Consider the following 27430-nt stretch of genomic DNA (forward strand, 5'->3'; position numbering starts at 1 on the left):
AACCCCAAATCAGATGGAGGTGAAGAGAGCTGTCAAGCTGAAGAAGGGTCAAATCTGATTGGTTTGTGGGACTCAGGAGGCAGATAACGAGTGCCAGCACGCCAAGCCAGTGCAGCTCTATCAATAGCTTAAGGAGAAACTTGGGTGTGGGGGGAGTTTGGTCAGAGCATGGACAGGAGAACCTCAACTGAGCATATGGTGAGAAAGTAGAAGGAGTACTTTTAATGTCCTATATCCAAATTTTGCTTAGAGGAAAGAGAGTCTGGGAACAAGAGGGATGGCTCGTTCACTACTGTGGCTGAGTTCACCAAAGTAGTTAGAGATGTGCACGGGCAACATGAAATCTACCCCCATGAATTGACTTGTGTTATTATTACAGGTTATTATTCAGCTTTGGACACACCAGTGGGTAGTGCCCAAAATGAGCCTTCTTCCTTTTTGAATTTTATCTGAGCTCTCCTGTAGTGATGAAGTGAGAAGCTCAGTCATTCAGGAGGGACTGTCTACTAGCTGAGATGTTTGGGATATGTCCCAGTGGGTGGAGGCAGCTCCAGGATACACTGGAGAGATTATATTTCTCATCTGGCTTGGGAATGCCTCGGTATTCCCAGGGAAGAGGTGGTCACGGAGAGGGATGTTTAGACATGCAGAAGGCATTTCATATAAAATTCTTAAGTGGGATTTTGTACAGCCTTGTAGGAAATTAATTATTAAAGCTGCCCCAAGCCAACTCATTGTAACACAAGCCACATGGTCAGCAACAACAGTTCACCCCGAGCACTCCAGTTTCACAAAGGAAAGACTGATTTGAAAAATTAAGGACAATATAGCTAAAAGAATTAATACATAAAACCCTTTGATGATTATTTGGACTGTTTTGTCTGACTATTAATGCAGTGTGATGTATAAGTCAAAAAGCCAGAGCAATAACAAAATAAACATTTACCTAAGCAGGGTGAAACCAGCAGATAGAATGAAACCAGTTCCTTAAAACTCCTTTTTATCCTTTAAACAAACATTCTTATCAAGCAGCCACTGAAACCATTAACTTATCCTTCCAGTGCTGTTGTGCACACAGAATCCTTACATTGCTTAAAGTTGTCTAGCACAGCTTACCACGTCTTGTCTTTGAGTTTAAACTTTCTCTAACTTGACGGCATATTTTGCAGTGATGTCAGAGTCATATCAGTTAGATGCACCGAGAGAGGAAGCGCTCCCGCTGAACTCTGTACCAGGAACAGGTGTTCAACAACCTGAGGACACTGGCAATCAAGTAATCTGTGTCGGTGAGGACTCTCCTGCGTCCTGCTGCAGTGACAAGTACCACAGGAAGCTGGCCATCTCTAGTATCATCTGCGGGTTCTCCTGCTTCGGAGTCCGAGCCTTGATTTATTCTGTAAAGGTAAGTTATTTTCTCTGCAGGCAGGCAACCTGCAGCAAACCAGCATTTGAAAACTTTCTTATGAGGATAAGCATGTTTATATTTGACAAACACCTTATCTGCTACATCTCTTTACAACTATATACACTAGTCATTCATCATGTTTGTTAGGCATGATCTTTAAATCAAAAGTATTGTCACATCTTTACTTCACCAGGCTGAGAATGCTGACAAAGCAGAGAAAGCCAAGCGGACAAGAGAAAGGAGAGCTGCAAAGTATTTAAGACAGGCCAAAAAATGGAGCATCATCTCCATCGTGACATGGGTTTCCATCCTGGTGTCAGCGTCTTTGACACTGGTATTACTGGTGCTGGTCCTATCAAACCTGGGCTTTGATTGACAAACCTCAGTGGAGCACATCCAGGGGAGTGTCTTTAAAGATTCTGATCAACTAGATCACTGAAGCTATGGAGTAACTAAAAGTTACAATAGCCTTAAAAATACTGACTTTGTTTAGCTTGTGCTGAATGCGCTCTAATCAGCCTTTACAAGAACAAACAAAGCTGAAAATCGTATTAAATGTATTAAAACTGTTTGTTATATGCTGTAATATTTATTTGACATTATATGGACATGTGGACAATTCCAACTGCAAATGTAAAAATCCAGCATTGCCTATAGTTACAGAACATGACACAATATTACACATATACATTTGTAAATCAAAGATTACACCTGTTACGCTCCAGTAATTACCCAAACTTTAATACTCTCCATTACACTTTAACTTCCTTACTGTAGATAACTACAGATATTAAGAAAGTTAATGAATCAATCAACAAGCCACTCAATTATAGCAAAGAATAACTTCAGGATTGAGTCTCTACCAGATATAAAATGCGTGGCAGTGATCGTGGCAGTGTTTCATCAGGACATTATGAGGTCCTGCTCTTGGTGTACCACATTGGCATTATTGCATTGTTACTGTATTCGCTTTATTAATGTCAAATGTATATATGCTGCACTTTTATACAAACATTAAACAATTTTATAATAAAATGACTTTTGTGCTCTGAGTTGCTGGAAACATTTTAACATGCACAGAAAAAAACCCCACCAATGATTACAAATGTGCAGACAAAACACCTATTTAAACACATTTTTACAGTTAAGGCAACCCCATTAACATTTGGCAAATATATAATAAACACATATAGGCTGTTTAATGACAAGTTAATACTTGCAATGCAAATATAAACACCACGGAAAAACAGCAGTGGACACTTCCAGTAATCATTAGAAATGCTTACTGGAGAGTCATATTGTCTTTATGGCACATTTAATACAAAAGAAACCTCCACAGTTATGAAATCACGAACACAAACATTTCACTGAGGCTCTGCCCTGAGCTGAGTACAATGACGTATGCAGTCCAAACTACATGTAGACGACTGATTGTACAAAATGTGGTTGTGAAACCGAGTCCAGTGACTATGAATCTCCACCTGGCACCTTGAAGAGTAAATTGTATTCGGCATTTAGTTAATTAAAAAAAAAAAATAATAATAATAATAATAATAATAATAATAATAATAATAATAATAGCTGCCTATATAACCACTTACAATGATGTGGTAAGGTCACAACATCTAAGGTGATTGACTGCTTTCTTCCAAAAACAGACAGCTGATTAGGATTCTGTGTATTAGGGCCATTCTCGGTGAATAGGCTAGCGAGGAAGTCGTAATCCACAAGAACACCAAAGATTAAATTCATAAATTTACAAGAAATTTTAAGGCTGGATCAATTTCATCATATCACAGACTGACACGAATAATTAAGAACTATATAAATGCTGGCAATTTAAGTCGAGAACCATATTATCATCCATCACCCAGACAGACAGAAACAAAACAAAATACAAATTGATCGCAGTTATGCGTTGGGTTTTGCTGCACCTCCTCACTGACATTTGCACCTAAGATTCGCTCTTTACATCTCTGGTGTAAAAACGTAGCCCATTCTTCCTTTGAGGTTATGATTTCAGGCTTTCAATTTTCTTAAAACTGTGACACTTTAATCTCCTTTCCCCCTAAACATAAAAATTTAAATCTCAGGTTTTTTTGGTTTTTTTTTTTAAAGTTGCACCTCAAATGGCCCAAATGCACTTGAAGAAATCTGACACAACGTGCATTATCACTTGTCAAACACACAGTTACTGTAAGTGAATGGCACTGAGTCACCCTGACAGGGAGTTTGGCTTTTCATATTGCTGATTTTTTTGCTGATGCTAACAGTTTTCATCCATCATGGACGGATCGTAACTAAAAGGAAGGGACAGCGACGGCAATGATTGAAAAACGACTTACTCTACACATTCTTAACCACGTTTATGAGGCAATACTTTTAACGGCGCTATCATGTACTGTTCTTCAACTTTCAGGCTACAAACGCTACAGAATAAACATTCTTCATTTAGAACTTGCCACCAAAACATTTATACAGACTGTGTTGACAAAAAGAGTTGCTGGCACACTCAATCTTCATGTTGAAATATTTATATAGACAGTATTATCTGGTTTTTAATGGCTGCCAAAACAGTCACCTGAGAGGCATCGGTCAGCTGTCTTTCTGATCATGAATCAGCCACAAATTGAGCTGATCCAGCTTCGCACAGAGCAGCGAGTCCACATCCTGCACGCTGAGGGACGGTTCGTCTTTAAGGAAGCCCCCTCGTCGGGTCCTGGAAGTGGAAATACCTGCTTTACTCACTCCGACAAGTGGCTTCTTTGGTTTTCTGACCTCGCCGACCTCCAGGAACTCTAAAAATCGTTTCACACGCCTCTGACCAAACCAGGACTCAGAGCCATTCCTGCGATTGAGAGGCACCTCCTCGAATATGGTTTCCAACCGGCTGAAATGCAAGTGAAAAATTCCAGTCAGGTCACTGAGGTAAAGCAGCAGAAAATTGATTACACACACAAACACACTCACCACACCTTTCTAATAATTATATTAATTTCTAATAGAATGATTCAGCTGATTTAGATTATATGACTTTTCCTGTGGTGCCACCCTCTGGTTAGACTAAGCTTCTTTACTAAACTATACTGTGTCCCAAGCAGGATTTGATTAATGCAGCAAGTTTATACAAGATTGATAGTGATATTTCAAATATTAGGCAATACACAAAGAATATGAAAGTCTGAGAAGTAGTACAAATTTGACTAGGGCTGTGCGATATGACCAAAATTTCATATCTCGATATAAGACATTTATCGTCCCAATAACGATATAAGTCACAAAAATTGAACATTTTCTGTAAATTCTGTGACTCTCGGGCAGCTCGACTTGCGTGAAGTTTTTCCAGCTGGGCGTCGTGTACATGGAGTAGAGTGTTTTAACCGATGCATGAAATGATACATTTTTAGACATAAGTTGTAACGGCTGCTGTTTTTTTTGTGAGTATTTATTACACGGCGTGCTGCGGGGAAAAGCCTGTTCTAACGTTTGAGTCTAAGGTTTATTTTTTAGCACCTGGCGGCTCTTTTTTGCTTCTCATCCGTAAACACTCTGCATACTCTTTCATGCGATTCAGTTCATTTTGAAAAGTCTCAACAGGATCTTGAGCTTTATTGTGAAAGGTTTATGTGGAACATAAACAAGCGGACACGCGACGTTTTACCGTTGCTGTTGCTAACGACAAAGCATAAAAACGGACGCTTGTCCGTCAGTAGTGTGGTTATATTAAATATAAAAAAAACGAGAGAACTTTAAGAAATTAATATAGCCACTGCAGTCACCATCAAAACAATGAAAAAAAAATATTGCCGTAAACAGTTTATTTTGCGACACAACGAAACAAACGATAGCGTAAAATGAAACGATAGATGTTTTAATATCGTCATCCGATATATATCGTTATATCTAACAGCCCTAAATTTGACTGTTTTTAAACTCTGTTTGACTTTAGCCATTTATTTGTTATAAATTCCTTCTTCTCCACGGCAAGCAAGCACCAACAACAGGACAAGCAAGCGTAGCACAGAGCTGCAGATCCTGCATCCTGGTGACAGTAAACAGCTGCTACAAATCAACAGAAGTCTGCAAAGCTGCCTGTAGGCTGTGAATAGGACCACAGCAGAATCTTATCTTTGCCTTAAGGAAAAGAGTGGCGATAAGACGTGAAGCAGACATATTCAGAAACGGAATAATTAAGGGAACAGTGGTTGCTTCTCTCAAACTTACCTTTCAGGGGGTTTGTTGAAATTCTTGTTGGTGTAAATTTCTTCCAAACTGAACTCCTTCTTTTTCAGCCTGTAATGTAACAGAACAAAAAGACAAACCACTGCTGGAGCATCTCTATTGATCAAAGAGACATCAATAGAACTCACATGTACTGAAATGCACTGACATAAATTTCCTTTCAGTGGTAGATCAGTCAGAATCTGTCCTACTTTTTTGTCCCAACTGAACTGGAGCTAGGAGAAATCAATGTTTTTTTGATTTTGAAGCAAACCATAGATCCTGAATTTACCAATATATATCAATTTTCTTCTGTGATTAATAAATCCCTCTGGGATAAAAAAAAAAAGTCTCTCTGATTCTGATATTGACATATTTTAAAAAAAAAAAAAAAAAAAAAAAAAAAAAAAGGATAAAATTAATAAAATGAAAATTGCGATGCATTTACCCCAGTCTCATTTCACTCATTATTACATACTGCTCGTTTATAGCGAGCTACCCCTTTCACTGCAAGTTTTACTTCAAGTACACTTTCTCACACATATACTTAAGTCAAGATACACGCTTAAGTCAAGATACACGCTTAAGTCAAGATACACGCTTAAGTCAAGATACACGCTTAAGTCAAGATACACGCTTAAGTCAAGATACACGCTTAAGTCAAGATACACGCTTAAGTCAAGATACACGCTACATGCTAATTGAAATCAAAGCTTGCAAAATAAATAAATAAATCATCATCTGAGCTTTTTGTGCCCACAGTTAGCTTCCATCCTTCAAGTGTAAAAACACACAACATAACAAAAGAAAAATGCTGGCAAAATATTAAATTTGTTAGTGTCTTAATCAACATGTTTAATAAATAGCACCATGTAATTAAAAAATATATATACACATTGTGTATGTATACACACACACACACACACACACACACAGTATATGGGTTAGGGTTGAAGATATACACATATACACAAACACACACACACACACAGACACACATATATATAAAAACGTGTAACATAACTGATGCCTAGTGATGCTTGAAACAGTGAAATAAAACCTGATACCTATTTATATAGAGCACATACCTGATGGGTTTGGGCAGCCCCATGGGTGTGAGGTTATTTTGAGGCTTGGGTAAAGTTTTCCGAATTCTGATAGAAGACACCTTTCTTCGTTCCTCATGCTTTTGCTCCATCTGTTGAGATAAACAAAGAGATTAACGATTATTTAAAAATACAATAAAGCACAAATAACAGCAGTGATCTCAGAAAAGTATGGCTGAAAGTGGCAACTAACAAACTGTAAATTGTACTGTACACATCTGTAAATACCCCGTCACCTTATTTTAAATAACGTGTACCTTAATTTCAGAATCAGAGTGAGCCTTTTCCTCTCTTAGCCCACCATCTTCAAACTCCTGACTGGAAGAACTTGTCTCCTCGCCATCATCCTCCTCCTCACTCTGTTGTCTCCTCTCAGTCTCACACTCCAATGGATTCCCACTTCAGAGAAATTGAGAGTTAATATTAGCTTGGCATTAACACCTCCGAGCATACTACAGACTTTAACGAACAATGTTACCTGCTGCTAGAATCCATGGCAGCACCAGAGGAATCTGTTCTTGAATGGTGCCATGTGGAGGAGCTTAATGGGGATGTAAGAGATGAAGCGGAGGAGGGAGCGGAAACATGGCTACAAGTGCTGAGACTGCCAGCAACTCCTTTGCTGTCAAACCTCTTAGAAAGGAAAGCCAGGGGGCTCGAAAGGAAGCAGGAAGCAAGAGCAGAGATGGAGGTGCTGGGGGAAAGTGCAATACTAGGAGACAGGTGATGAGTGACAGGGTCGTACAGGGTAGATCTTCTAGATGGGTACACCTCTTTACGAAGACACAGGGGGGCGATCTCCCTCTCCACCTCCACGCTGCAGACTGTGTGTCGTCGAGCCCGCCGCAGGGATTTCTGCGCCTGAGAGACAGAAGGACTGTGGGAGGACTGGTGTGATGTGAGAGCCCTGCTGGGATGTGGTGAGGTCCAAGTTGTGTCATGGGGATGGAGGCAGAGGATTTCTGGGCAAGAGTAGCTGCGTAACAGGCGGTGTGAGAAGTCGTTTTCTGATGAGCGTGCACCTGACGTTGCTAGATTTACATCATCCATTGTGACAGAGTTTGTCACCTCTTCACTTTTGCGTGTCCTACTGTGCAGAACTCGGCATTTTCTCCTTTGGTTATCTGCTTGCCTGGGCTTTATGTTAGCTCTTCTTGTGCTAGACCTTAGCTTAGAGAGACTGACACCCCCATCATTAAAAACTTCAGAGTCCGTGTGAAATATTTCTTCTGCCACAGAAGCTGAACTCTTTAGATTCTTCTGAGCGTGCCTATTATCAATATCATTGTTTAAAGGAGAGTCCACATGAAGTTGTGAAGGTGAAGGAAGGGGTTGGAAATTACTTTCAAAGGGAGTCATTTCAAAATATACAGTCTCCGTTGAGTTTTTACTTTTCCTTTCTTTAGACCGACTCTCTTGAAGGTTGATGACACATTGCTGTGTCTCTAGAGTCCTACTTGATACACATGATTGAGTAGCACCTCTAAGACCCTTTTTGGGTCTCTTAGACAGCTGGCTCAGCCCTCTTATCAAGTCCTTTCCTTTTTCAGCATGTTGAGAGGTATTAAAATCCTTAGGCACAAATTCCATTAGGCCCACTGACAGTACCGATGAGGTAGACACCAAAGAGCTGTCTGATTCTGTCACTGAACTTATCTGATTTGCCGATTTCCGTTTCTGTGGCTTCTTGTTAATATTCCTGCACTTACTTGTATTCTGGAGCTGCTTTATACAAGGACGGACAAGCGCTTTGGACGACGGCTCATCTTGGTTTGTAGAAGTGATTGCTACAGTAGTTTCAAGACCCATACTGGCATCAATATTTACATCAGAATTACTAATAACTATTCTGTTCTGCCTTTTGCATGAAGTAGTAGAGCTTGCTTTGATTTGGCAGCTCATGTGGTTGTCTTCTGCCACACCAGTGCTTTTATCCAGTGAACAAACCAACATAGCATCAGGGGAACTTTCAGTTTGCGAGTGCAACACAGCTTCATTGATTGTACCAAGCATTTCTTGACCAGATTTTCCTTTCCTAGTCGTTCTTGTTGACACAAAAACAGACTGTCTCTGTCTTCCAAGCTTCAGTGCTTCTTCATTAATTAACTCGATTTCTTCTCTCCCTGAAGCTGTGTTTGATAACTCTTGCTTTTGTGTAACTTTTGTATGTGTATCTGGTGTCATTCTTTTTCTTTTTACAGAGTCTTGGGAATGACAGTTCAGTTTCAACCCTCTCTTTTCTCTCACAAAACCAGAAACTGAACACTTGTCCTGATTTAGCCGCCACTCCTGTTGTTGCAGATCTAAAGTGGACCTCAGAGTCCTTTTATTAACACTGTCATCGAGACTCTTTTGGAGGTTTTCTTGAACCAAGCGGCAGCTTTCTTCAGTCTCCTTCTTTTCATCACCATCGGGCTGAAAACAGTCCATGCCAGGCTGAGGGTAAGAAACTGAGAAAGATGAAGACAGCATTTTTTCAGTGTCACCTGAGTCCAGGCTCTGGTAAGAAAGCTGCTTCTTACTGACCTCTGGGTCAGACTCTTCCTTGAAGTCAACCCTCTTCAAGCCAGATCTATTTCCTGCACGTTTTCTGGAAAGTGGTTTTAGACGAACAGAAGTCTTGAATTTCTGGTCCACCAAAACAATGCACATCTTTGACCTGGATTCACAAGAGGCACTTACACTTGCAGAGGACCGTAAAACGACAGAGGAGCCAACAGACTCTGAAACATCAAGTTGTGAGGGGCAGTGTGGCAAAGGCACTGAGGCAGGTGAGGTTTTTTCCTTCTGGTGTACTGCAAATTCATCAACGATTTCTGAACCTATTGTTGAATCCTCATCAAAATTTAATGTTTTAGAATATTTAGGAGAAACAGTTTGTGTGTTTTGTGCATCTCCTACATTAGTGAGCTCGTTTTGATCAGCTCTGCAGTGCTGATTCTCATTTTCACTTTGTCCTTCAGGATGAAGCGTACTGCTTGGCTCTGAACGCTCAACATCAGCTGTTCCATCAGCCTTTAGCTCATCGAGTCTGTCAGAATGGTCCACTGACGGTGGAGGACTGCTGGCTCGGAAAAGTTTAACAGGACTCATGACTATCTCTGTGAAACTGGCCATCTTTGACTTGAACGACTGAAACAATGGGCCGATCACCCATCCCTTTGGGGAATATGCATTTTCAACAGTGTGTCCAGCAGCCACATCCCCGCATGTATCCATGTCAGATTTGGCGGCATCAAGACTCTCTGGGACATTTTCATCCAACAGTTTAACAACATTTTCTCCTGGAGACAGATTTAATTTCTGCTCTGGGAGTTTTTGGTCCTTTTGCCTATGACAAACAAAAAAAAGTCAATTTTGATTTCCAGAGAAAGTCAGGAATTGTATAATATCCAAATATAATAACATAATAATCACAGAAATAGAGATTTCTACAGTACAGATAAATGCATTTCATTATCCATGTCATCAGTGATTTTCCCCCTGGAAAATCACTACAAATATTTTATTATTCACTTAATGAAGTTGTAAAAGATAAGATAAAAAAGAAGGCCTAAATCAAGACTACTAAATGGCAATGCACTATACATACTGTGAAAAATCATCAGTCACACTTACCTATTTTGCCAAGCTGCTGTAAAGCCAAAATCAAATCCATCCTGCAAAATAAGAAATATTTTAGAAATAATTTGTAAACATTAAGGTGTGCTTGGCTGAGCATTTATACTAACAAGCTAACATTTAGCTGCTCCTTATAGAGGGAAAGATTTTCCATATAATGTTTTGCATACCTATAACAAATTATTGGGTCTCATGTCCCTCCTTCCTCCCCAGTTTTCCCTTCATATTTCATAAAAATAAATAAAATCACACTGCGTAGATTAAAATTAAGAGAAGCTCATTTTTAAAAATTTGGTGAGACAAAATCGGTTGTAAACAGCTGAGACCAAGTTTGGTAGCTCAGTAACCTATTTAGTTATAAGTGTTGGCTCTGGATTTAATTGTAATACAAATACTCTTCTGCAACGAAAACATTGTTACATTAAAAATCTGCGGTCTGCACAGTATTAGGTCACATTATAACACTCGATTGCTTGTCTATGTCGAATGCAGCAGACCATGAAGGAGGATTAAATCGCTCAATTAACCCTCACACCCAATTCACTGTACAGATCTACTGTACAGCGTCTGTATGCAGAGATTAGACACCGAAAAAAATATAACCGAGGACATGCAGACAGGCCGTCTCAGTTTGTCTTTTAATCTATTCCTTACAGAGCTATGTGATAAGAAAACGTATCTCAGAGAATCAGACAGTTACCTTGTTTTGGCTGTCGTGTGCATCTGTTCCTTCCACTCTCGACTGCTTAGATTGTGCCACTTGCACCTATAAATGAGAGAGATGGTGTGTTAACTGTGATTTATTTCATTACCTAAGACCATCAAAAAGACTTTATGTAAGAGTCCTACCATAATCCCACTCTCTCTTTGTCTCTTTGTGGGGGACGGATTCTGTTTAATCGGTCTCTGAGCCGCTTGACTGTCTGTGTTACTTTGTTTTTTAGGAGTCTGAGCTCGGATGCCTTGAATGCGACCACTCCTTCTGTGGCCAGATATTCCATCATGTGGACGGCTGTGAAAGGATAAAACAAGAAAAAAAAAGAAAAAAAGAAAAGAAACCCATTTATCCAAGTTATGATGAAAGACATGCAGTGTCACGGGAATAGAAAAGATGCGAAATCCAGCCTGCATAAATATGATAGCTACAAGGCCATCTGACAATTAAAGTTCAACATCCTAAACAAATTTTACACCAAACCAGGTTAACAGATTCTGCCATTTAAATACGTATAAAAACACAGATAATCCCACCTAAGCTCGTCTACCTGCAAGCTTCCACAGATCCACCTGCTGTCTGGAGAGGCTTTTTAAAGCTAAACACTAGTGGTTGTCTGCACTTTAGGGTGCGACAAAGCAAGTTCAACACTATAGCCAGGCTCTCTTTGCATTAGCTGCCTTGACAAAACCTAAAACTTAAGGCTGAAACAACAGGCATCACAACTGTGGGTATGAACGGTCTGTTAACCCAAGGTTCGTGCTTCACGGTCTGTGCAAGCTTGCATAAAAGAAGGCTTTTGATGTATTTTGATCAACCTTTTTTCACACAAAAAAGTGATGAACAGAAAATATATTTTCTATCAAGATAATTTTAAAAGTACATATAAAATGACAAAATGTAGTGATATTGCTGCAAAAGATGAGACAAAAAAAAAAATCAATAATCTTGTGAATGAATGGTTTATTATATTTACTTTTCCACTCAACAGTGGATTAGAATTCTGAAACTTTAAGCATTTGAAATTACAGGCTGCTCAATGTGTTTAGATCTGATTCAGACCCATGTCCTGATGAAGGTGATATGGATATCACTTTAAACTATCACCTCATCCGAGTGAAATTTTTTTATTCAGTCAAGAGTATGGGCAGGGTTTGCATGGCTTTATTAGATGGTAAGGTTCAACAGGTTACTTGTATAAGATGAAGTCCTTCATAAGTTAATCTATATCACACTTTGAATCTGTGAAATTTTAAACTACAACTCTGATCATAACCTGCTCTGGCTAGGGAAAAAAAAAAAAAAAAAAAAAGGAACCAACTTCGTGACATTGAAGACTAACTGGAAGCTTAACCCATTGCTTTTGATTCATACTACACCCCTCAGGTTAGGCAGATTGTGCCATTTATCCCAGGTGGCAGCTGAAGACACTTGGATTAAAAAACATCAGGATACTCAAATCTGCAAAATGCATCGCTGTATAGAAGCCCCTTAAATGCCACATATAAGATGAACATTAACACTATTAGTAACTAAAACTGTGAACATTTAAAGATATTAAAGGAATCTGTCATCATTTTAATCTGTGTAATCCCACTATGTGTCTACAGATCATAAAGTCATTGTTTCATAAAGAAAAAAAAGTGCCCTAATGCAAGAAGGGGAAATTATACAAAGAGCAAAATAAAGCAAGAGGTGCCAGGACAACTATACCTGGGAGTGATGGAGGAAAGGGAGAGGAAAGGTGGTGCAGGTTCACTGTGGGGAGGTGCACTACAGAAAGGGTTTGGGGGGATATCATCTTCATCCATTGGACAAACTATCTGAGTGAGTGAGTCAGAGGGATAAGTCAACATCCCCTTGCTCTCTCGCTCTCTTTTTCCCTCTCCTTGTCTGGCCTTCTCTGTAAATAACAATAATGGAAAATAAAACAAACATGCGGGGCACCAAAACAGCACATCATCATTTGAAAGTAAGTCTTGAAATGGATTTTTCACTTACTTTGCTAAACTCTGAGATGGGACTTTATTCTGCAATTGAAAAAAATAAAAAATAATAGCATAAGTTTTTAGAATATATACACAAAATGTCTGACAATAACATAGCATCACAGCAGAAGTCTAGATTTAATATCATATAAGGCCAGGAAAAAACACAGTTAAACAGAAATTTTGGATATTTGATATTATAGCCTACTAAATGATTAAATAAAAGCAACAAAACGTAGATAGGGGCAAGTACAAATAATATAGTTAACGTTAATACAATACAGCAATCACTGAAAACAATAATTGATTATTGTGCATTATAAAAATTCCTATCAACGTGGTGAAAAAAAGATTAATTTCTCGTAGTAATTTTATGCTTAGTTATGACGCAGAAATAATTAGATTTTAAGTGCAGCATTGGCCAGACGTGCAAATAAACGTTTGCTCACAGTACATCATTTTAAAATTGATAAACGCCAATTATAATAGTTGAAATTGCAACGATGCAATTAATATTATAATAAAAAGTACAATTGGAGGCAAACCCTCGGTTCTCAACCTTTGAATTTCAGCTCCCAATCTATGCCAGTCATTGTGGTTGGCATTCCGTATCCTTTCACTTGCGCCTCGAGTCCGTTAGAGAAAAGTTGTCTAAGCTTAGATCTAACATAAGTTGATAGAAACAAGAAAGCAGTAAAAGGGAAATGCACCGTAGTTTTATTGCTATTCCATCACGAAGGAATCCAGTCAGCGGTTTTAATCGAATGGAAACCATCAAAATTGGGTGAGGTCTACTTGCTGGAAATCACAGATTCACATTTAAACTTTTTATTTATGAGCCAACGAACGAAAACTACAGCAAATCTTGACTCAACCACTGAAATGGTTGTCGTAATAAAATACTGCGTTTTATCTGAAGTGGAGCCTTAAGACTACTCTGCCAACAATGCATGCCTTGGCTGACGCCGATATTCACAGTGTACGGCAGTCAGTTACGGCACCAGGCAATAGTCGTAGCCAAAGAACTGTCATCTCCAAAGGTTCGACCATTTTTTATCGGGGAGCTAAACTTCTGTTCGTAGTTTAGCCGCAAATTGTTATAGCAGCTAAACAGGATTAAAGAAACTTACCTGAAATGATAAGCTGGACCGCAGCGTAGCGAACTGACCTCACCGTAAACAAGACATGCAGTAGCGACGGCGCCCTGCAGTGACTCGAAGATGTTATCCGTTTGTACCAAACATCTTAGGCAGACGGATTGTCCAATCACAGCTCAACTTCTTTTCCGCCCGGAAAGTCCTGTTGAAATTTGACCAATCAGAAGAAGATCACAAGGGTCGTCGTTTGAGGGCAACCAATAGGAACGCAAAGACAAATGGCTGCAAAAATTATATTTTTAACGTCCTCGGGTGACCCAGTATCTTAAAAACCTACAATTGCGGCCAAATTGAATAAAATGAATATGGCATCGAATCAGAATGTTGTTCTTCAGGGTCAAAAAATATATTTAACAAATACGTTTTTAACCAGTTTAATTAATTTCTTTCTTTTACCTATGCTTTATCTGATAGTTATGAATGGTTGCTGTTTTTTCACTACTTATTAATGCAACAATAAGTAGCTTTGCTCGCATAATTTCATAAAAATACCAAATATTAGCATACCCCCCCCCCCCCCCCCCCCCAAAAAAAAAATAAAAATATTCAGTTTAGTATAACGTGTGACATCTAACAGCAAACCGCTTCTTTTTCTTAGGTTTACTAAATAGTCACTCAGCTAATCGAACAGTTACTGCACCATCTTTCACCATCTTTTGTTACATGCACGCAAGTTGATCAGAGTTGGATTTTGGTTTTTCTACTTTCTACGTATATTCTTCTGTATGGAAAATGTGCATTTTCCACGGCAGAAGTATCTTAATAGTACCTGTAAAAATTCCTGTGTGACTTTATCAGTCTTGCACATGATTGTGGAGGGGTTTTGGCTCACTCTTCTTTTCAGTTCAGTGAAGATTGCCAGATTTGTTTACGCTTTAGCATTTTAATCAGATTGAGGTCTGGCCTTTGTCTGGGCCACTGCAACACCTTGATTCCTTTCTTTTTCAGCCATTCGGTGATAGATTTGCGGCTGCATTGAGACTACTGTCCTGCTGTATGACCCAGTTAAGCTTTAACTCTCCTCAGATTTGTCTCTAGAAAACTTTAGTGTATAGTGTTCATGGTCCACTCAGTGACTAACTCCTGATTCATGGAAAGCTTCATAACTGTGAATATTTTAATGTTTTCCACTTGTGAATAATATTTCTCACTGTAAAATAATAAACTTCAAATTGTTTGGAAACAGTCATATATCCCCTCCCAGACTGACTGGCACGCAACGATTGTTTCTCTAAATAATTTGCAGATGTATTTCCTCCATGGAATTACTTGGGGACCAGCAAAACTGCCAAAAAGTTCTGCTTTGAGTCAGCAGTGGGCTGTTACTTACCCTCTTAATTTATTCATTCTGGAATAAAGAGTCGAAACATTGACTCTACATAAGTGATTTTGTGCGTGACTACATCTATGAGTACATATGTTTGTGTAGATATAGGTCGATGTATGTATATATGAATGAGCTGTATAGCTTGTATACATATTAATGCATTGGTGCAATTTACATCTCGATATATGTAGGCCATAAGTTTTGTTGAAAGGAAGATGAATGTTGCAGTCATTTATTTAACAATAAGAAGGGGGAGGGTTATAGCTTATACTTCTTTATACTCTTTATACTCCCTTTTTTTTAACATAAAATGCATAAAAGTTGAGTCCCTTACATTCAATTAAAAGCCAGACCTCATCTGTTTAAAAGCCTGGAAACATTCACAAATTCTGCTAAGAATAGTGGTCAAATATCAAGCCAGAATTATTCCAGTAGCTTGTTGATGGCTACCAAAAGCATCTGGTTGAGGTCCAACTTGCTAAGGAAAGTTTAGCAAAATATTAGTGGGTTGTATGTATGTTTGTCTGTATGTATACTTTTGACCTTGTGTGGATTAGACAAAATCCAAAATAAATTCAAACATGTGCACCCAGTTGTTCTTTTTCAAAGACATTAAAGATGTATGCTGTCTAATCATTCGACCTTGGAAAAAGAATAGTTCCAAGAATCAATTAAAATCCCCAAATTACCATGACATTCACACCCATGAGTGGATGTAAACTCTTGACCACAACTGTATCCATCTGTGGAACCAGTGAGGATGCTTTCACACACTGCTTCTTCTTTTTGGCTTGTTTTAAATAATGACACTCTGTAATATGTGATTTTTTTTATTATGTCCAGACAGTAAAACCTTATCATTTAAAGAGGGTGTACCTTTTTTTTTTTTTTTTTACCATGGTTATAAGTGTAAAATACTCTACAATAACTGAATAATTCAGTCTCTCAAAATGTGCTACATGTACCGTCAACTGGAAAGGCTATTTAAACTTTCAGCACATGTCAAGAAAGAAATAAAACACAGTGAGCTTAAAATTGAGTCATCTGATTCTAAGATTAACAGAAACATGTCAGATTACTTCACCACATACATCATTTATTTAAAAAAAAGTGTACAGAAAACAAAACCAGTGTTAAAATGGCAGATCTGAAACCAAAGCCCTAAAAAAAAAACATGAAAAGGCTGAGAATTGATTGTAGCTGAAACATAATATTATCTTCAAAGTTTTCAATACTCGATGTAAATCATGTATAGAGTTCAAAGTCCAGTCTCTTGGAGCTGTAGAACTGCGATCCCTCCTGGTCCACCCTCCTACAGTAAACACCACTGCTGAAATAGCCTTCATCCACCCAGTCCTGGAAAGACACCAGAAGATAAGATATTTCAAATTTCAAAGCTGAATGTCATTAGTGTTTTTAAAATTCCTTAAACCTAAAAGCTCTTAACTCTATGAGGTTCATTATTACATTGCTCTAGATCCACAACAAACACCTTTACAATTAGGATAATGTACAGTATAAGATGCTATAATCTATTCATTAATTTTCTGCCTCTTATCAGCCGAGACACCCTGACCTCTTCTTCTCAGCCACCTGCTCCAGCACTTCTAGGGGGGAAACCCTCCCAAACAGTCAACCTCACCCTATCTCAGCCCCCTTCCAAAAAGGCTCATTTCTGCTACTTCTATCTGTGATGTCATTCTTTCAATGACTACCCAAAACCATAGCTGAGATTAGGAGCATAGACTGACCAGAGAATCGACACCTTCACACTCTGTCTTCAACACAATCGATCAGTACAGTGTCTGCATTACTGCAGATGCTGCAACAGTCTGAGATACTTCGAGCAGCAACACCTCCCCAACACGGAATGGACACTCCACCCATTCCCAGTTGGAAACCCAGGCCTCAGATTTAGAGGATGAAAAGATTTTTGGTCTAAAAAGATTCGATTACCGTTATCGATGGCCAGAGAGGGAACCATTTCCCTTCTGATTATTTTAAACAGTCACCTACAAACACTTAACAGAAGTCCTGTTATTCAATTTCAAGTAGTTTTAGGAGAGTACCTGCATCTGCTGGCTTGTGAAAGGGCCGTAGACTTCTGAATTATCCTTATTTTCCCACTTGTACTCCCACATCACTTCATCGCTCACTGGATGGAAGGCAAAATGGGATTAAACCAAAAATACAGTCTTTGAAAATTAAAGCAGATAAAATAACTAAATTACCTCTATTATTGTCATCTTTGTCCTCAGCTGTTTCACCATGCTTCTCATCAAACTTGTCAGCAAACATGTCAAGCTCATCTCCTTCCTCCTCCTCACCCCCCACCGCTGGCCGCTTGCTAGTCATGCTCTTTAACATGTAGGCCAGTTTTTCGTAGGTTTGCTGATAGATTTCAAACATCCCGGATCCAACCAGTCGGTCAGCTAGCGCTGTGAGCCGATCAAGCTTTTCTTTATCCCCTTTGGTCTCCTCTGTGGATTTTTCTTCTTCCCTCAGCTTTCCCTTCTTCCGTCCTCCAAGGCCTCCTAACCGACGGAGCGCTGTAGCGACTGTTTCTCCAGGCTGCAGTAGTTCGATGACAGCTTCAGTGAGCTGGTGCTGTGTGAAGGATGCCAGTGGGTCCTCTGGAGGCTCTGCCTCTTCCTCCTCCTCCTCTTCTTCTTGGTCTGCTTGCTGTTCTTCTCTCTGTTTTTCTTCCTCTGCCTCGTCCTCATCACCTGCTCTGCGTGTCCTTTTGGCTCCAAGACCTTTCTTCTTTTTTTTGAAAGGCTGCTCTCTTATTCTCACCTGAAGAAAGAAGAGACTTTTATTACTGAACACTGTTTAAAATATGAAGCACCTGTCACCAAAATGAGATTACAAACTCGTGAAATACAAAGACACCAACACTCAAAAGCAGATTTCGGGCTGAAAAAAGCAGACAAAAAAATAAAAACAGTGAGAGAAAGAATAAACAGTGGTGTAATACAAAGGAACTCAATTACCCAGTCAATGTTATCAAGCCAGTTGTCTCTAATCTGTTGCTCCTTTTTGATGAAATAGTTCCCCTCTGAGTCAAAGTGTCCTTCTTGCATCTCCTCTTCCAGGTTGAAAGGAGTAATAGAAACTCCCTCATCAAAGTCAATGGTTGCTCCCTCTTGACCTGAAAACACAGTTGGCATAGTCATATTAACCAACTACTCACAAATGATGCTTACGGGTTTTTTCCTGGATTAAAGCGGGTCTTTGGCAAAGCAGTATGTATGTGTTGCTATATTTGCATTTTGTTATTTATGACCATTTATTTCACTTGTGATTTTCCATTGGCTGTGACTAAAAACTCACTGGGGTGCTGCCAAAATTCGCTCTATGTAGGAAAACCCCTGATTGAGCCAAAACAACATCTTTCACTTGCATAGGACAGAAATCAGAGAATTCAGCACCCCTTCTCGCTAAAATGGGTTTGATTTCTTTAAAGTGGGATTAGGTAGGGACACATAATTAAGCACTTTAATCTTGATCAGGACTTTGGATTCCCACAATTAAATGAGTATAATCCTGTGATATTTAGAATACATGCTCCAACAGTTAAAACCTTGACTACCTAACCACATGTGTGAATGTACCACACAAACTGAAATTACCTAGATGTAGTCTGGATGACTAAAACAGTGTTAAAAGACAGATATACAGGGTGGGCCATTTATATGGATACAGCGTAATAACATGGGAATGGTTGGTGATATTAAAGTCCTGTTTGTGGCACATTAGTATATGTGAGGGGGCAAACTCCTCAAGATGGGTGGTGACCATGGTGGCCATTTAGAAGTCGACCATCTTGGATACAACTTTTGTTTTTTCAATAGGAAGAGGGCCATGTGACACATCAAACTTATTGGTGATGTCACAAGAAAAACAATGGTGTGCTTGGTTTCAACGTAACTTTATTCTTTCATGAGTTATTTACAAGTTTCTGACCACTTATAAAACGTGTTCAATGTGCTGACCATTGTGTTGGATTGTCAATGCAACCCTCTTCTCCCACTCTTCACACACTGATAGCAACACCGCAGGAGAAATGCCAGCACAGGCATCCAGTATCCGTAGTTTCAGGTGCTGCACATCTCGTATCTTCACACCATAGACAATTGCCTTCAGATGACCCCAAAGATAAAAGTCTAAGGGGGTCAGATCGGGAGACCTTGGGGGCCATTCAACTGGCCCACGACGACCAATCCACTTTCCAGGAAACTGTTCATCTAGGAATGCTCATGACCTGGCACCCATAATGTGGTGGTTCACCATCTTGCTGGAAAAACTCAGGGAACGTGCCAGCTTCAGTGCATAAAGAGGGAAACACATCATCATGTAGTAATTTCAAATATCCAGTGGCCTTGAGGTTTCCATTGATGAAGAATGGACCCACTATCGTTGTACCCCATATACCACATCAAACCATCACTTTTGTTGGTCCAACAGTCTTGGAGGGATCCATCCAATGTGGGTTAGTGTCAGACCAATAGCGTTGGTTTTGTTTGTTAACTTCACCATTCACATAAAAGTTTGCCTCATCACTGAACAAAATCTTCTGTGTGAACTGAGGGTCCTGTTCCAATTTTTGTTTTTCCCATTCTGCAAATTCTGTGCGCCGATCTGGGTCATCCTCGTTGAGATGCTGCAGTAGCTGGAGTTTGTAAGGGTGACATTTGTGAGTAGCTAATATCCGCCGAAGGGATGTTTGACTAATGCCACTCTCCAGTGACATGCGGCGAGTGCTACGCTGTGGGCTCTTGCTGAATGAAGCTAGGACAGCCACTGATGTTTCTTCTTTAGTGACAGATTTCTTGCATCCACATTTTGGCAAATCCTACACTGAACCAGTTTCACGAAACTTAGCAAGCAGTTTGCTGACTGTAGCATGGGAGATGGGTGGTCTCGCAGGGTGTCTTGCATTGAAATCTGCTGCAATGACCCGGTTACTGCGTTCACCAGATATCAACGCAATTTCGATCCGCTCCTCACGTGTTAACCTCTTCGACATGTCAATGGCTGCGAACACAGAGAAACTTGTAAATAACTCATGAAAGAATAAAGTTATGTTGAAACCAAGCACACCATTGTTTTTCTTGTGACATTACCAATAAGTTTGATGTGTCACATGGCCCTCTTCCTATTGAAAAAACAAAAGTTGTATCCAAGATGGCCGACTTCTAAATGGCCACCATGGTCACCACCCATCTTGAGGAGTTTGCCTCCTCACATATACTAATGTGCCACAAACAGGACTTTAATATCACCAACCATTCCCATGTTATTACGCTGTATCCATATAAATGGCCCACCCTGTACATGCTCCAACAGTTAAAACCTTGACTACCTAACCACATGTGTGAATGTACCACACAAACTGAAATTACCTAGATGTAGTGTGGATGACTAAAACTGTGTTAAAAGACAGATATACAACAAAAATAAACTGTTTGGCACTGTAGAATTGCATTTGCACTGCATTTCGTTGCCCTGTACCTGTGCATGTGCAATGACAATAAAGTTGAATTCTATTCTATTCTAGAAGGTGTCCCGCTTGTCCCTCAGAGTGACTCATCATTTGGTGTTTCGAAATGCTTTGGGTTTAGCAACTAATGTTAACAAAGTAGAAGTTATATGCAAAGTGCTGTGTGTCTGCACTTTAAAGCAACACAACTAACTAAAAAGACAGTACGACCAATGCATGAAGGCCAAGTAAAACAAGGCAATGCTCAAGTGAATCCTCCAAAATTTGCTCAGATAACACAAGGGTGTACGATGTGTCTCTGTAACTGTTCAGCTGACAAAGACACACTGAAATCACCAGTCAACTAAAACTCATTTGGCCAAAAATGACTGTCAACTTAACAGACCTATGATATGTTATCCCCTTCAGCAATTACTTTTCCAAAGTGGCACTACCTCTACTATACGCAAAACATTCCAGGGGGAAATAAAAGGAATCATAATATCTCATAAAATCCAAATTCTAAGAAATCAAACTGTCCCTTTAAAGAAATAAAGGGACAGTTCTAAATTTGACTCAATGTGGGGGAAATAAACATGTGAAGAGTAAACAGGACCACTTAAGAGTTACAGATACAGCTTAAATAATCAACATACCCTCAACATCATCACTGTCTAAAATATTATATTTGCTGCTGTTTGTGTCCTCTCCTTCATCCTCTTCATCGCTGTCAAGGGAATGTTTACCCTTAAACCTGGAGCCTGGTCCGCTGACAGCTTCACAACTCTATTTCGAGAGTAGAAGAAAAATAAAAATAACACAAATATTTCACCAAGTGAATTGAAATGACATAAAAAAGATGTATTGACTACTCCTATTTCATCAATTAGTTTTTGAAAAATAAACAAAACAGACACACACACAGAGTAGTGTGCTTTTAATGGTTTCGTCCAAAGAAAAAAAATAAATAAAAAGGCTCTAACATTTTATTAAATGTGCCAAAGCACACGAAAAACTCTCTCAGTTAATGCTGCTTCTGCTGTGGTCAAATTGAATTCTTCGGCCACCAAATATAGTCTTTACTAGAGTTAAGGTTATTTGCTTATACGATGCATCTGTGTTTTTAGGATGACTATGAACTACAAATGACTGAGGTTTTTAATGTCATCAATTATATTTGCTGTACAATAATTCCATCCTGGGAAAGAACAGCTCAAAAAAAGCCGTTAAAAGCCCAAATTTAGCATGACATTCACGCCCTGACTGTATGTAAACATCTGCAGCTTTGCACTTGCTTTGAGCATCTCTGGTACAGATGCTTATGTGGCGTTAAGCTGTCTCTTTAGAACATGTTGCTAACTAGTTTGTTACATCAAAAGCTGAAACACTGCTAAATGACCACACATTTGCGTTTTTCAATACACTAAATACATAATAGATAAACACAGGCCAATATGTTGACATCAGATTATTTCACTCTACGAAAGTTAGTGTTAGCACCACCTAACTTTCTATTATTATTGACTATATACACAACTGTATGCATGACACTGACAAATACTTCAGAGCTAAATTTCGGTAACTGACTTATACTGGCGCATTATTATGCCATTTTAACATTGGAGATATCGAAAGTACGTATGTGATGCTTGGCTGTAAACAACTAGTAAGAATCTAATTGCACTACAAAATAATTATTGCTAACCTATGCCACCACAGCAGTCTATACTTTTTAAATAACCGTGTAAAGAAGACAGCATTACCTTTTTATTCGGGACATCGTCTTCGAGGTCAAACTCTCCGTTGCCATCCTCAAATGTTACTTTTCTTTTCGACATGGTGCTACAGGAGGAAAAACAGTGACTCTTTTATTCCCGTGAAGTGGAGGTGAAGGTGAGCTGTGATGTTACTTGAGCAGTTTTATGAAACTTTTAAGGCGCGTAGCCCTGTAACGTTGTAATAATTAGCCCTGAACATGCAACTCAGGTTAGCTCTGTGGCTAACATGTTAGCCAAAAACATGAGCTACAAACCACATGCAAATATTACATCTCAAAACGCCTTTGTAGATGTGAAATAACATTTACTGAGTATAATGTTTGCACGCTATAGGTGAAATATGAAAAAGAATCTATTAAAATAATGTTTTGCTGTAAAATGATGTAAAAACTTGCCGAAAATTATTCAAACGACGTTCGTTTTCGACTCAGTTTCTTCTTTTCATGTTTTCACGTTGTCGTTAACAAACAGCGATACGGCGCACTACCGCCACCAGCTGACGAGGAGTATGAATTGGCTTGTATTGTCTTGATGCATGCTCAATCATCCAGGTAAGTAAAAATCCCAAAAGTTGATTCTGTTTACTTAATCATCCACTGAAAACGCTAGATGAACAGAATCAGCTTTTGGGGAATTGGATCGTATATTTCAGAAATACGTGTATTACAGACGTATATAGTGAGTTGTGTGTGAGGCTGGACAATTAGAAAGGAGAAAAGAACTTGTTACGATTGGTTAGGCAGAGAGGTCGGGCTGGATGGGATTTAGTTGTTAAAGATAGAGATAGAAAAGTACTAATGAGTAAAGAGAAAGTTCTTAGACTTAGAGGTGGCGATGAAGGAAGAAAATGCGTGAGATAGGAGAATAGTTAGTGAAAGTCAGTAGGAGCAAGACAGAATACATGTGTGTGAATCAGAGGCGGGTGTAACAGTGAAGCTCCAAATGCTAGAGGTTGTGAAAGTGGATGGGTTCAAATACCTGGGATCAACCATCCAAACTAAAGGACAATGCTCTAAAGAGGTGAAAAAGAGAGTGCAGGCAGGGGAGTGTTGGTGGATACAAGTGTCCGGGCTGATGAGTAACAGAAAAAAAGCAGCAAGAAAGATTTACAAGGTGGTAGTGAGAGATGCCATGATGTGAAGACTGTGGCACTTACAAAAATACAGGAGGCAGCGATGAATATCCAAAGTATATAAGACATCCAAGGCCTTATATACCAAGAAAGGGCTCCTCAGTGTATAAGGCCTTTGATGTCTTTACACGTTGGAGCCTTTTAGATTCTAAATTCTCTGAGGGCCATAAGGATAAAAAGGATAAGTGGATGTCAAAAACAGACACAAGCAAAGAAACGATGAGCTACATTTTCAGGAGGCCATTTAATGTTTTTCTGCTTTTAGATATATGGATAAATATATACTTTTTCTGAACAAAGTTCAAGATACAAGGGACATTTGCCTCACATACAATGAGAGACTTGATCTAAACTTAACTGATATTAAGTTTAGATCAAGTGACAGAAAATGCAGAAGTGAGAGGGCTGAGCATCTCACTTCCAGGTAGCACTTCTTGTCAGTAAGGTTGGTTTCAACTGCCGGTGTATGACCCATCAGCTCAAAGCAGACTCAAGCGCAGAGGCGAGAGAATATAATGTTACCAGGGTTTTGTTACCAGGAAGTGGGTCGAGTTATTTATATTTCAACGCTCGTCCTCTTGTTCATGAGGGAGAACCGGTGGTAGTAACCTGAAACTATACATTCAAACATTGTCTGGATCTGGAGGAGAACAATCGGCTTCACGAGCAGGAATGACAGGAATCAAAGAAAATATGTGCGAATGTAATTAAGGTAAAGTCCACGCGAGAGGGCAAACTGACCCCGTGAGCGATTTATCATTGGCAGGGGTGAGTCTGAGACACCGTTTTCTATTATGTCACTGTTGTTTATAGTTACTAGACAAGAGTGTCGGATTTTGGTCGATACAATTTAGCTGCACAGCTATACACCTGTTTTCACTGTGACTGTAACTTACTTATAGAAAAAGCTCGTAATGGTTGAAATAGCAGTATGAACACAGCAGTACAGCAGTAATAAATTTACTGTGTTGGATCTAGTTTTTACTGCTGTATATGCAAGTATTGCAGTTTTTCGGTTCCTCCGTGACATGACATGGCAAGATTATTTAGCGTGGCTTAAATGGCTTAAAATTCATTCAAATCACATTTAAAAGACATTAAAATCAAAAGCAAAAAGTTAAAGGTACACAAACCAATTAAAGTTAAATAATCTGTACACTTTTAATATTTGCAGACTGTTTCACTAGAAACAGAAGATAAAATCTGCCTTGCTTGGTTTCACTGTAATAGGGAAAACAGAGTAAGCTTGACTCTGATGACCTGAAATATCATTGCTTAATTTTTTCGAATTATTTATTTAGTTTTGAGTCCATTTTTTGAGTTTTTTCTATTGTTTCAAAATGTTTCATTTTGTGTTGCTACGTTGTGGATGCGGTCGACTCACAGTCATGTAGAAAAATCAAAGCCTTGTGTAAAATCAGGCAGGTCATGTTAATAAATGTAACTAACCTGACACTGACTAAAAATGATGTTAGTTTTATTAGTACACATACTTTTCATAATTTTCATCAAGTATTTTTTCATTTTTATTTGTTTTTTTGAACACCTGCCTTTACTTTTTAACTTTCATGGATGTTTTGTATCATACCAACAAATCCATTTTGCTTTGACACACATAAAACACGTACAGTAATTTAAGGGCCATGCATGTTTTGCCGTATCACTCTTCTGTCATGTGTTCGTTACATCTAGTGCAGATTTTGGTATAAATATCATCCGAATGCATCAGCGCTTTCTCCTTTTCAGGTGTTGTGATGAAGCTTCATGAGAAGATTTTAACCCATTACCTCTCGTGCACATCTCCAGTGGATAAAGAGGGATATCTCAACAAAAGGGTTTGAGATGATATACATCATAAACAATGTGAAATCACTTTTCATGTGCAAATACAATCTTTTGACTTCATTTATCTTAAATGTCCCCGTAGAAAAAACGAAATGACACCTACCACCGGCGGTGGTTTGTCCTGAAGGCAAACTTGCTTTTTTACCAGGAGCGCCCAGCTGACAGACACCTGCTGGGTGTCATTGTGCTGGAAGGGTGTGCTGTTCAGCACTCGGAGACCGATGGACATTTTACCTTCTCCCTGGTGTTTGGGCCTGGACTCAAAACCTACAGATTTGCAGCAATAGATCGCCAGGGTCAAGAGAGTTGGGTGAAAGCTCTCCACTCAGCCAGCCACTGTTACCTCTCCATGGTGGTGAAAGACCTAGCGAGACAGTATGAAGGTGTGTTAGGAGTACTGCCACCTATACATCAAATTCTCATGTGTTTTTTGCTTTCAATCAGCCATTTTTATATGTTTTTAATCTATGGTTTGCCCAGCACTTAAACAGCTCACTGAGCTTTTAAAAAAAATATAAAAATAGAATAGTCTGGTTTATTTACAGCAAGTTATTTCCCCTAGTCCTGAAATATCACAGCACATAACCTGAATGTAAAATTTAACTGTTGAAATTTTTACACTTTATATATACAAGCAGGGTTCTCTGTTCATATTTTGGTTTCTATTCACAGAAGCTAAGCGGCAGCAAAGCCTGGGTGAGTCCCACCCCTCTGTCAGTGCCCTCAAGCTGCCCACAAACAGCTTCTTATTCACCACAATGCAGCAAACAGCAGTAGTCAGAGAGGGGAGGAGCTTCAGTGCCAGCACCCTTTTACAAGCACCTTCCATACCAGCTAAAGTAGTGGCAAAAAAATCCCCCAAACTCTGGACCAGGAGACATGCTTGTGTCACACCTCTTAATGGACCAGCACCTTTGTATGGGGAGTGGCCTTTGGTGGGATTTGACCTGTTCGAGGATTTTAGCAAACTCCATGATTATTATGGCCAGGAAGTGAAGAAAGTGCGAGAGGACTGGCTGAAAAGTCGTCAAAAAGAAGAGGACCACACTGATCAAGATCTTATTGACCTGGGGTGAAAGAAAAAAGAGTTTAGTGTTTCCTTAGGAGGAACTGAGATGGGGTGAGTCATGTGTGTCAAAGAGGAAGCGAGCCTGTTTTAGTATTTTGACATTTTTGGCAGACACCTGACATCTGTCTGATCAACGCCGGTCATTTTTTAGATTAGCTTTAAACTCTTTGCAGAAAGTTCAGATTTTCTAGATTCTGTGAAGAAAACACACTGGAATGTAAAGCAGGGTAGATGCTGTTCAAAGGGGCCTTTTCTTTTTATATTTTATGGCAATATTTTACACCTGTGATTTTCTTGCTGTGGGATGCCCACCATGATGCAGTGTTAAATAAAAGAGTATTATATGAAATTCACTGTACGATCAAATAAAACATGTCTATTGTTTTTTTATGACTTGTAACTGGTTCGTTGGCATGTTGACACACAACTTTGATGCACAAAATACAAATAAACATAACTCCTAAGAGCCCCTTCTTAAATCTACGCCTGTGATTAACAGTGGTGGTAAGAAAGTCCATGTTCTGAAGGAAGATGAGCTTAAATACCATCCAAAGCAAAAGAAAGGAGAGAGTGCAAGCATGAGT

At 39.2% G+C, this 27430-nt stretch overlaps 4 protein-coding genes across 5 annotated transcripts; 2 read left to right on the forward strand and 2 right to left on the reverse strand.

Moving 5' to 3' along the window:
- Nucleotides 1–448: 448 nt before the first annotated feature.
- Nucleotides 449–2440, forward strand: LOC113020326 (transmembrane protein 265). Its single transcript, XM_026164188.1, has 2 exons — nt 449–1402; nt 1599–2440. The coding sequence occupies exons 1-2, from the start codon at nt 1172–1174 to the stop codon at nt 1779–1781; spliced, it is 414 nt and encodes a 137-aa protein (XP_026019973.1). The 5' UTR covers nt 449–1171; the 3' UTR covers nt 1782–2440.
- On the reverse strand, nt 1975–14224 carry prr14 (proline rich 14). The gene is made up of 10 exons (XM_026164187.1): nt 14187–14224; nt 13070–13098; nt 11203–11365; nt 11054–11119; nt 10351–10391; nt 7211–10063; nt 6990–7131; nt 6715–6824; nt 5630–5698; nt 1975–4295 (listed from the first exon to the last, which is right to left on the reverse strand). The coding sequence occupies exons 3-10, from the start codon at nt 11203–11205 to the stop codon at nt 4001–4003; spliced, it is 3579 nt and encodes a 1192-aa protein (XP_026019972.1). The 5' UTR covers nt 11206–11365; nt 13070–13098; nt 14187–14224; the 3' UTR covers nt 1975–4000.
- Nucleotides 14225–16354: 2130 nt separating this feature from the next.
- On the reverse strand, nt 16355–23346 carry cd2bp2 (CD2 (cytoplasmic tail) binding protein 2). Its single transcript, XM_026164189.1, has 7 exons — nt 23196–23346; nt 22786–22864; nt 21679–21808; nt 18534–18691; nt 17772–18336; nt 17610–17695; nt 16355–16896 (listed from the first exon to the last, which is right to left on the reverse strand). Exons 2-7 carry the CDS (start codon nt 22858–22860, stop codon nt 16786–16788), a joined length of 1125 nt encoding a protein of 374 aa, XP_026019974.1. The 5' UTR covers nt 22861–22864; nt 23196–23346; the 3' UTR covers nt 16355–16785.
- Nucleotides 22862–27320, forward strand: pheta2 (PH domain containing endocytic trafficking adaptor 2). 2 transcript variants are annotated; one of them, XM_026164191.1, is made up of 4 exons: nt 22862–22915; nt 25679–25767; nt 25860–26160; nt 26450–27320. In XM_026164191.1, exons 2-4 carry the CDS (start codon nt 25687–25689, stop codon nt 26851–26853), a joined length of 786 nt encoding a protein of 261 aa, XP_026019976.1. In that variant the 5' UTR covers nt 22862–22915; nt 25679–25686; the 3' UTR covers nt 26854–27320. The 2 variants fall into 2 exon arrangements, with proteins under 2 accessions (XP_026019976.1, XP_026019975.1); XM_026164190.1 differs by lacking the exon at nt 22862–22915 and adding an exon at nt 23381–24700.
- The last annotated feature ends 110 nt before the right edge of the window (nt 27321–27430 follow it).

This window comes from Astatotilapia calliptera, chromosome 4 (assembly GCF_900246225.1).
Source record: "Astatotilapia calliptera chromosome 4, fAstCal1.2, whole genome shotgun sequence".
In the NCBI taxonomy this organism is placed as follows: domain Eukaryota; kingdom Metazoa; phylum Chordata; class Actinopteri; order Cichliformes; family Cichlidae; genus Astatotilapia; species Astatotilapia calliptera.